The sequence below is a fragment of the Rhinolophus sinicus genome, linkage group LG15 (assembly GCF_036562045.2).
Source record: "Rhinolophus sinicus isolate RSC01 linkage group LG15, ASM3656204v1, whole genome shotgun sequence".
Taxonomy (NCBI): Eukaryota; Metazoa; Chordata; class Mammalia; order Chiroptera; family Rhinolophidae; genus Rhinolophus; species Rhinolophus sinicus.
In genome coordinates this window covers 23821613-23831782 of record NC_133764.1, presented here as the reverse complement: position 1 = coordinate 23831782, position 10170 = coordinate 23821613, and the positions used below count along the sequence as shown (strand labels likewise).

Below are 10170 nucleotides of genomic sequence, written 5' to 3'. Positions count from 1 at the left end.
CAAAGAAGAAATAGTGTTTCTTAGTTTGCTATCTTAACCCACAATTTTGAGAAGTGTTTAAATCCATGGTAAACTGTGTGATGGGGTGAAAATGTTTATGGTCCTAGGGGAAGCCAGGCCTTGATACCAAGGAGGAAATTTTAAAACTTCCTGTGTGTTAATACTGCTCTAAATCTTTCATTATCAAGTTTGTATTCTGTTCTTTCATGAGTATTTTGTAATAATTTACTGATTCATGAGATAAATTCCAACTCTAGTCCCATCTTTCAAGTGGGGCAAGTACTACAAAGAGATAAAATAATTTGCTTCCAATTCCACCGTAAATCAAGTGGGTAAATAATCATCCAGGTCTATTCTTTGTACAGAAAGGTCACTTTTAGGTACTGATCATTGAGAGTAATAAAGCCTAGGTATGTTGCAGTTAAACTATTGTGGGACTTTTCACTCAGAGCTAAGCTCTGAAGATTCACTTCCCATTAATTACTATAATCTAACTGCGGGTTGAAGATGATTGAATTGTTTGGTCTGGAGACTTCTGTCTACACCAAACTGATGACCTGGAAATTACAGGCTTTGAAGTACATTCTGACCCTCTTATTCATGGTCTTATAGTTATGAAACTAATCTGAGTTCTTAGGGTGAACTGCCTCCTGGTGAACTGGAAAGGGCAGCACTGGGATTAAATACCATGCTGTTGATCTGGTCTGCCAGGAAAGGTGAGTAGAGAACAGTATTGCCTTCTTTCTCCAACAGGGTATAATATAATCTGTTGGCTTTAGTAACTAAAAACCTTTTGCTGGCCTGAATTGCCTACCGGGCACCTTGAGTCTAATCTAATCCCAATGGTTATTTTTCAAAGTTGTTTCCTTATCCACAAGCTTTATACTGTGACTTTCAGGGTGAAGACAAGCGAAAGCAAACGGAATAGAGTTCAAAAGCAAGGAACTAAAGAGTATTCCATCGCATGTATATATCACATTTTATTTATTTCCCTGTTGATTGACACCTGGGTTGCTTCCATCTTTTGGTTATTGTTAATAATGGTCGCTAAACATGGGTGTATAAATATGTTTGTGTCCCTGCTTTCAATTCTTTTGGGTATATACTCGCGTGGAATTTCTGGATCGTATGGTAACTCTGGGAAATTCTGACACATGCTACAAGGATGAAATAAGCTAGTCACAAAAGGGATAGCTGTATGGGTCCACTCATGAAGTACTTAGAAGTGGTTAAAATGGTAATTTTTACGTGTTTTTTACAATTAAAAAATAGTAATTTTTTTTAAAAAGCAAGGAACTTTGTCACGTCTTGTAACCCTCACATTTCTGGTGGGGAGCAACTCGGAGAGAAGCAAGTTAAGACTGTTGCAGTGCAGTTTCCAAAGTATCTGTACAAGACGTAGGCGCAGAGTTGAAGGTTGGTACAAGAGCAGCTGGGGCTGCGGAAGCAAAAGGAAATCTAGTCAATTGAGGTGGAGCGGGGCGGGGGAGATAACGTGAAAGAGCAGATATTCTAAACTTTGTCACAAGGTTCACTTTCGTTAGGGCTCTCCCCATTAGGATTAAGAATTCTTCCGTCACAGGAAATCCTTGACTCTCCTTTCCTTTCACAACTTCCTGCCGATCAAAACATTCTTGAACGTTAGGAATTCCTGTCCTGCCGGCTCCTTTCCCTCACGAACCGGTCCCTTCACACTCCAGTTCCCTAAGATTCCACTTCTTTTCGATGGGGGGGGAATCCCAGTCCAGGTCTGGACAACCGTCAATTACTCGGGCCTCACAAGTCGAGCGCAAGAATACGTAGGCGGGAGGGACGGCCTCGAGCGCCCCGGAAGTCACCACCCCCAGGAAGGCGGAGGCTCCCAGGCCTCGCGGCTTCGGATTGGTGGGGAGGTGTAGATGTTGCGTTACGCACGGGATCCAGCCCCTCCCCTGCCCCCCTGCGCGCGGTTAACGTGGGGGGGGGGGCGGAGTTTGTGGCCCTTGGCAGCCATTACCCGGAACAATCCCCGGCCTTGGGTCAGGTGACCCTTGGCGGTGCTGGCGGGAGGGGTGAGAGGGAGGGAAGTGGGCGTGAGGAGGGAAGGGAAGGGAGGGGAGGAGGGCGGAGTAGGAGGGAGGGGAAGGGGGCGGGGTGGAAGCGGGTCACGTGATTCGTCATGGAGGCGGTGGCAGCAGCCGGGAGGAGCCGCCGGGTTAGAAGCCGCACTTGTTAGTGTTGGGGGAGGAGGGGGTCTGGGGACGCCGACACCGTCACCCAGGGACGCCGAGGAGGAGGCGAGAGGGGGGGTGGGGGCGAGATCTGGCTCCAACCCCCGGCCGAGGGGATGAGGGGAGCATGGGCGCCAAGGAGTCACGGATCGGATTCCTCAGCTACGAGGAGGCGCTGAGGAGAGGTGAGGGGGAGGGGTCTGGGCGAGCTGCCGGGGAGGCCAGCGACGGGCTGCCCAGAGGGGTGGGTGACCGGGAAAGAGGAGGGTAGGTTGAGGGCGTCGGGCGCCAGAGGCGGAAGGGAAAGGAGGCCAGCGATGGGGAATATCATGGGGGAGAAGGGTCGGGTGGGAGCAGTGTTGGGGAATTGGGACCGTATGGAAGGGGGCGAAGCTTTCTCGGAGAGGGTTATCTGGTGCTGGCAGGGCAGTGCCCGTGCTCTCTGGTGGCGTTGTTACCCTGGATGTGTCCAGGGAAGTCCTCCTCTCCCCCTTTTCTTGGGTGGCACCAGCCCTTCCCACCCCCCTCATCTCTTACTGCCATTTTCTCATATCACTCCTTCGTAAAAACCAACAACATCCTAACCTAACAGCCTTGGCTGTAAGGGAGAGGGGAGACGGCTGCAAAGCCCTCTTCTTTTTGCTAGTAGAAGCCCCTTTCAATTGTGAAAGTGACTGCTTTTTCCGAGGGCCTTTGCCAGTCTCTTGGGGGCTATCACCATCCACTCCTGCCATCCCCTCACCCTTTGAGCGGCTGACTTTGCCAAGAACGACCTGAAATTAAGTTGTGTTTGAGGTGAGATGAGACTGGACAGCTGGTGCTGCCACAAGACCTTGTCTTAGGTTTCATCTCAGACGTTGGCCAGAGCCTTTTATTGCACTTGATCCCCAGTGCTCACCCCTCTCTCCCCATAAAATGGCATTCGGAAATCCAGCATTCTGATACTGTGTTATAGCTCCCTATAGAGACTGGCCTTGCTGCCGGCCCCAGCCTGCTGCTTATTGGCTTTGATGCACAGTATGTTAACAGCCCCAACCCCCTACCACTTACTCTGGTACCGCTGTCCATGATCGCTAAAGCACAGCGCTAACTGGAAGTGTCTATTGCACAGTTTATGGCCGGAATGTGACTTAATTTTTCATGACTGGGATTTGAGTGTGTGTGTAGAGTGTATGCGTTTGTATGTCTTTGCAACATTTAATGGGTTTTCTTGATAAGAAGTGAAAAAACATTAAGCAGGTTATGCGCTAGGCATTATTGTTAACAGGTTTCCAAGTCAAAGAACCTAGCCATGCTCCAGGTGATGGTTTCAGTAGCTAAGGATATAAAATAAAAATTAGATACAAAGGCATTTAAAATGAGAATTTAGTAGTGAACTGTTATTAATATATAGGAAGAAAAGGGTTAAGTACAGTGGGTCATCACCTGAAAATAGTTACAAAACTTAGAGGTATTGTGGACTGACCAGAATAACAAAAATACACTTTTTGTGTCTTTTCCTGTGGAACAGTATAATGATTGTTATTATGGACAATCTTGCTTGAACTTTGTTTCTTGCTTCAATATGAGAAATATTCCAAATTCTTGATGTGTTTCCAGCTCTAGTAGGCTAGTCATTTCCGGGATGCTGTTGAGCCCGACAGGTCTGGCCTCAATTAGGCAATGGCTTACATGGCATGAAAGAGGACATCAGTCAAATTGACTTACAGCTTCAAGGTTCAGAAGTGTTTAGTTTCTTAAGTTTGAGGGTGATGTAGCTGGCATTTAGGAATTCTAAAATTAAACTTTATCCACCTCTAGCCTGCTTACTATTATATCAAACTAAGATTGTACCTTTGTAAATATAAATGAAATGAATAGTTGGTGCATTTTAAACTCATTTGACTGAAGGTAATTGTTGAGTTTGTAGTGAAGTGTCTGCCTGTTGAGTTTTAAAACGTATGAAGAAGTAGTAAAATATTTGTTAAAATCTTATTTAACTATTTGAATGAATTTGTTTTATCAGTTTTGCCGCAGAGGAAAATTAAAGCTGAAGAGAGAAGCAAGTTGATAAAATAACATTTCTAAGTGTAAAACAGGAGCTTTTTTTAATGGATAATTCTTTTGAACATACTATTTACTCTAGTGAATGTCAGACTTTAATATAGAATTTTTTTGGTAAGGTTATAGAAAGAATTTATAAAGCTTTTGATAGAGCTAAAAATGGTTTGAGGGCATTTGGGGGGCACTTGAATAATCTAAATGGGTACTAAAACCTCCATCCATTAGTGTTATTTGCTTGTTTATATTGTATAAGGTGAATGAAAGGAGATCAGAAGTGTGGCTAGGATAAACATACAATGTGTGTTATATGAATATAAGTAAAAAGCAAGCTTGATAAACTAATAAAATACCTACCACCTTGGCTTTACTTAAAATTATTGAGCACTAAATAATTCCTCACCATAATTAGGTAGTATTTAAAAAAGTACTCAAGTATGTATTGCCGCACGTAAACATGGAATTGCAGGCAGTTTATCTTGCAAAGTGGGGCCTTAGAAAAATGGGGCCTTAGAAATGAGTGTTATGTTAGTGACAGATAACTGTAACTGGACCTAAGTGAAAGGGCAGTCTAGTGACTTCTTATTTATTTACACTTCAGAAGCTCTAGAAATTAGGAAGATTGGTTTTGCCTACTATTTTAGTTAGACTGTATGTCAGTTACATAAATGTTAATAGTTTTCTGAAAGAACACCTTAAAAAAATTTTTAAGGGACCTGTATTAGTGGTAGCTTTTATTTTTAGCTTATCTTTTTCTTGAAAATCTTGAATAGAACACAGCCTTCCTTTTTGAAGGCTTGACTTGATTTAGATTGCATGTGTTTTCTAAAGTGCACCTACTGTATTTAATGGATACAGAATTTTAGCCTCGTCTAAGTTTGCATCTAAGTTTGCAATTTGTGTATTCCTAAAAATTATTCTAAATGCTTGAAATAGAGCATAAACACATTAAATGAAAGATGAATTACAGTTTAGAGCATTTCAGAACTCTAAGAAACCTTAAAAATCTTCTCCAGTTCTTTAATTGTTTCTTCCTGGTCTTCTCTCCTTCCTTTCATCATTCTGGAAACTGAGAATTATAAGGCTTTTTTTTTTCTGCAAGAATTGCAAAATTGTTCTTAGCTTTTACAGTGTGATAATAAAATACAGTGGGTAAAATTTCTTCTAATCCCCTTTCTTTAAGTAGAATTGGGTCCTTATATTGGATTAAGTAGACGGGTGATGAACTAGCAAGTCCAAAGTGATGTTGTGGATTCATATTTTCAAGTGTCCCTTTGCTCATTCATTCAGCAAATTTTTACTGAGCACTGCCTATGACTTATAAGAACCTCTCTCTAGGAGCATATAGCCTGGGTCAGTGATTTCCACTGAAGTGTGTTACCTCAAGGTGTATGCAAGACGATCATAGGAGGTTGGGAATAACATTTTAGAACTTCTATTTAAAGTTCTATTTTGTGTGTTTGATAATGACCATAATATTTCCAAAAAGTAGAATATATGTGTGTCATTTATAAATAATTAATATATATTAAGTGCAACAGTGAGTGCTATGGAAGGAAGCGCTTGTAGGAATGCAGAGTGGGTGTTATTTGGTGGCCTGTAAGTGTCCTAACACTACTCATTTTCATAGTATGTGCTCAATAATTGTGTTAAAGAATTTACTGTCTTACCTACTTAAAGGTTGTTGTTTTTGCTAGTGGAATAATCAAGCATATAATAGTTGAAGATTCCAGTACTTTTCATTTTGCTTATCCTCCAACCCTAATATGCTCTAAAACATTGATTTCCCCAACCAAGATTTTATTTCCCGTTTCCTAGTATTAATATTAAAATTTCATTAGTATTATACCACCTATGATGTGATGTTAGCTGGTTTAGCATAATCAATGTATGAATGAAAATTGAATTCACAGTTGGTTCCTTCCGGGATGCACTATTCTCTTATTAAAGCACTTATTTGCCTTCATCTGAATTTATTAAATTTACCAGTGAACTCTCTAGCATTGGTGTGGAATTGTAGGTTTTGGTTAAATCTTTTGCAACCTAGCCAGCTGTTAGTATATGTAGAGGAGAAAATGGGGCAGGTTTACATCAGTCTGCTTATATGTGGGCACCTAAGTAGTTGCAAAGGTGCTGTTCTTCGTAATCTCCAGTTTGACATTAGTGTCAGTGACACGGGAGATAAATACACCAATGAACCCTGGATTTGGGGGGAAGAGCAGAATGAGGTGACATCACTTGATGGTTAATAGCCTCCTCATTTACCAAACTGGACAGCCGTTGTTTATTTCTTCTTGTTTATTGTTTGTCTTTGTGCTCTGTTAGTGAGACTTCACAGTGACAGCATTCAGGGTTGCCTTCCAGGAAGATGTGTGAGTAACCGAAAGTTGGGAATGTGGTGACAGGTGTTTTCTTAGGAGAAAGGGAAGATTTTTGGCACTTGATTATATGATAGGTCACGGGAAAAATTAGGGTAGTGATTATTATTTTTGCTGTGACTGGAAAATCTGTTTTTGGAGCATTAGAGATTAATGCTGAGAGTTTGAATTAGAAGCTTTAATGTTAAACAGCTGCAGAGGCGGAGGTATTTTATTAATAAATTAACAGTTGGTGGTTCAGTAGTACTGAGAAGACTAAGATAGAACTGACAGTTCTTTTCATACTGTATCCAGGAAGCATGACTTCTCTTTTCAAGGCTTGTTTATGTTTCTGCTTTTACCTTTTGGACTTCATGATATTTGTGTTTAAATTGAGCCACTCCATCTCATTCTGCATGCCAATAAGTTCTCTTGTTACTCTCATCTAATAGTAAAGTGTTCTTGGAGGCCAGAGGTGGATAGTTACTGCGAGAAAAGCCTGATAAAACTAGCTTTTTTGTATTTACTGTTATAGTCAGGGACCTATTAGAAGACTTACCTATTCAAAGATGAAGGCCTTCCCTTCAACACACCCCTCTTTATTAGTGATTTAATATTAACATAAAGCTCTCTTTATTTTAGAGAAATCCCAAGTTTATCACTATCTTGTGAACAAGGTCCAGGAAAATTGATAATTTGAAACCTTGCTGTATAACGTGTTCTTGGATTATTTGATACTGAACTGCATTAAAAGCAAAACTGTGTTTAAATGAAGTTTTACAGAGGAAGTTCTCCAGCTTCTCTTTCATTTCTGTAAAGAAGTTAGACTGTCTCAGCATCTTACTCCTCGTGGAAAAAGCCTGATAGGGTTTCTTGCCGTTTCGTAATGACTTGTGAAAGTCTACAGAGATTCCATTATGAAAGGATCCTTCTATCAAGGTAGGCCTCCCCTAGTCTGTCCCATGACAGTAAATGGCACCAGTATTCCAACCCAATTGCTAAAGCCAAAAATCTAGAAACATCCTTCCTTACTTTCTTTCACCATCTGACGTATTCTTTTATTTCCAGTTTGAGTCTGTCACCTCATCCTGTTTGGTATCCATTCCAGCTTTTAACTTCTGCTCATCTTTACTGCCACTACTCTTGTCCCAGCTGCCATCATCTCTTGTAAGATACCTTGCAGTGCGGTTTCCTAGTTTCACACAGCAGCCAGTGTAATCTTAAAATCCGAATCAGATCCTGTCATTCCTTTTCTCTCAGCCTGTGTTCAGTGCAGAAAGGCTATTTACACATTTTCACATGTCTGGCCCTTTCTTCATACATGAAATCTCAGCACTGATGTCCTCAGCAAGGCCTCCTTTTATCACCTTATGATGTGTTCTTCTGTCACTATTGCACTATTCTGTATAGTTCATTTATAGCCTTTATCATAATATGTAATTATCATGCTTATTGTCAGGCATGATGCTGAATCCCCATTGCCAGGATAGGTGCAGTGTCCTGTGTATTTTAAGTGCTCAGTAAATATTGGATGGCTGGGTGAATATATAAGTGTATAAATGACAGAGAGGCCATGTGGAGAACTTGCCAATGTTTGTAAGGTTGGGAGGTAAAGAGTGGACTGCTGACAGGGATTAAGCATACTAAGCAATGCGTCTGTCTCAAAATTTCTTTTCCTTTCATCAACTTTGAAAAAATGTGTGCTAAAGGATTTTTTCTTTCTTTCTTTTTTTTTTTTTTTAAAGATTTTATTGGGGAAGGGGAACAGGACTTTATTGGGGAACAGTGTGTACTTCCAGGCCTTTTTCCAAGTCAAGTTGTTGTCTTTTCAGTCTTAGTTGTGGAGGGCGCAGCTCAGCTCCAGGTGCAGTTGCCGTTTTCTAGTTGCAGGGGGCAGAGCCCACCATCCCTTGCGGAACCTGAGGAATTGAACTGGCAACCTTGTGGTTGAGAGCCCACTGGCCCATGTGGGAATTGAACCGGCAGCCTTTGGAGTTAGGAGCATGGAGCTCTAACCACCTGAGCCACAGGGCTGGCCCTGTGCTGAAGGTTTTGAATGATAGTTAAAAATGTAAGAGCCTTAAATGTAATATATAATTTTGTCTTAGTTCAATTTAAAGTCTATACCTAATCATGCAAATTCCTGAGTAGTCATTGAGGGACTGGTATGGCAGGAAGGTGCTTATGAACATTTGAGAATGTCTTTTGGTAATATACTTGTATAACATTTAATAATTTTGCTCATGAAATGATTTATATAATGATCTTCATGTGCTTTTCATTCATGATGACAAGTATCATCCTCCTGCCATATGTGAGGTTAGAGTTGGAAACCTATTTGCTTAAAGTGTTGTACAGATTACTTTGGGAAGCTGAGAAAAAAATTCACGTCAGAGTGCTGTCTTACTGTTTCTAAGTAATCCAGGTGCTTTTAAATTAAATTTTATGACTCTCTTTAGCCTTTTTTTTTTTAAGTCTGATTCCTTTTCTTTTACACTCCATGGCTAATGCTTATTACCTCCTTCTTTTCTTAGTCTTTTAGTTTTAATTTTTATCACAGTGACATATGTACATAATTTAGAATCAAATGGTTCTACAGGGCTGGATATGAAAACAATAGTACTGCTGTTATCCCGCCCAATTTTCTTCAACCCATTAGCCAATAATTTTGGCATTTAAAGTTTATTTGGTTTTTATATCTTGAAATAATATTCTTATAACTGCTACTTTTTTGTCCCATTTAAGGAGTATTTACTGGTTTCACACTATTAAAGATGAGGATTTAACTCATTATTACCCCCTACCAGTCCCCTAAATACATGTACTTCCTCCTGTCCTCCTATTTCCTCACCTTGGTATGTGTATATTTTAATTTTTCTTAAAATGTTGTTCAGTGTTTACATAATTAGGTCTTTATAAATGCTGTTCACACTAAGCCATTTAATATACTAGGATTCCTTTTCCTTTTTTATATACGTGATTTGTCCCTAAATATTTCCTTTAATAATTGCCTTTTATTTTATTTGCTTACGTTTCTACTTATTATAATTCAACCCCAGAAGTTCCCACCGATTGTTAAATCTACTCCACATGTTCATGTACATCAGATGTTCACTCAGTTCATCATATTGGAAGAAACTTTTCCTGGAGCCTTCCGGCCTGCTCGGAGCTGTACCCCTTGCCCTGGTGCTGAGCATAGCTGCCATCCTGGGACCTTCCTTCACCATTATCCTGGAGATTCCCTGTGTTGGATCCGTGTTTTTTTGTATCCCTTGTATCTTTCCTTGTTTTTGAATTACTTTTCCATTTTGGTAGAGCTCATCTCTGCTACCTTCCTGAAAAAAGGTTCATAGAAAGTAAAGTTTAGAGACCTTCACTCTTGAGCTGGTGCTTTCTTTACAATAATTCTTTTATCTCTATTTTTCTATCCACTGTTTAGTTTCCAAGAAGATCTATGATTTTACCAAGTAGTTATTCTGAAATTACTTTTTAATAATTATTTTACTCATGTGGGTCTTAATTTAAGCCTCAGGGTAGATTCATTGCAGGGATCAGAGACTGGG

The 10170-nt window shown here is 40.4% G+C and overlaps 1 protein-coding gene across 2 annotated transcripts in view; it reads left to right on the top strand.

The window, feature by feature from the left end:
- Positions 1-2141: 2141 nt before the first annotated feature.
- Positions 2142-10170, top strand: part of USP32 (ubiquitin specific peptidase 32) — a 168439-nt gene continuing 160410 nt past the window's right edge. For both annotated transcript variants that reach the window (XM_019732553.2, XM_019732552.2), the window contains exon 1: positions 2142-2395. In XM_019732553.2, the coding sequence (XP_019588112.2) occupies positions 2338-2395 (58 nt within the window). In that variant the 5' untranslated portion in view covers positions 2142-2337. The remainder of the gene's footprint in view (positions 2396-10170) is intronic.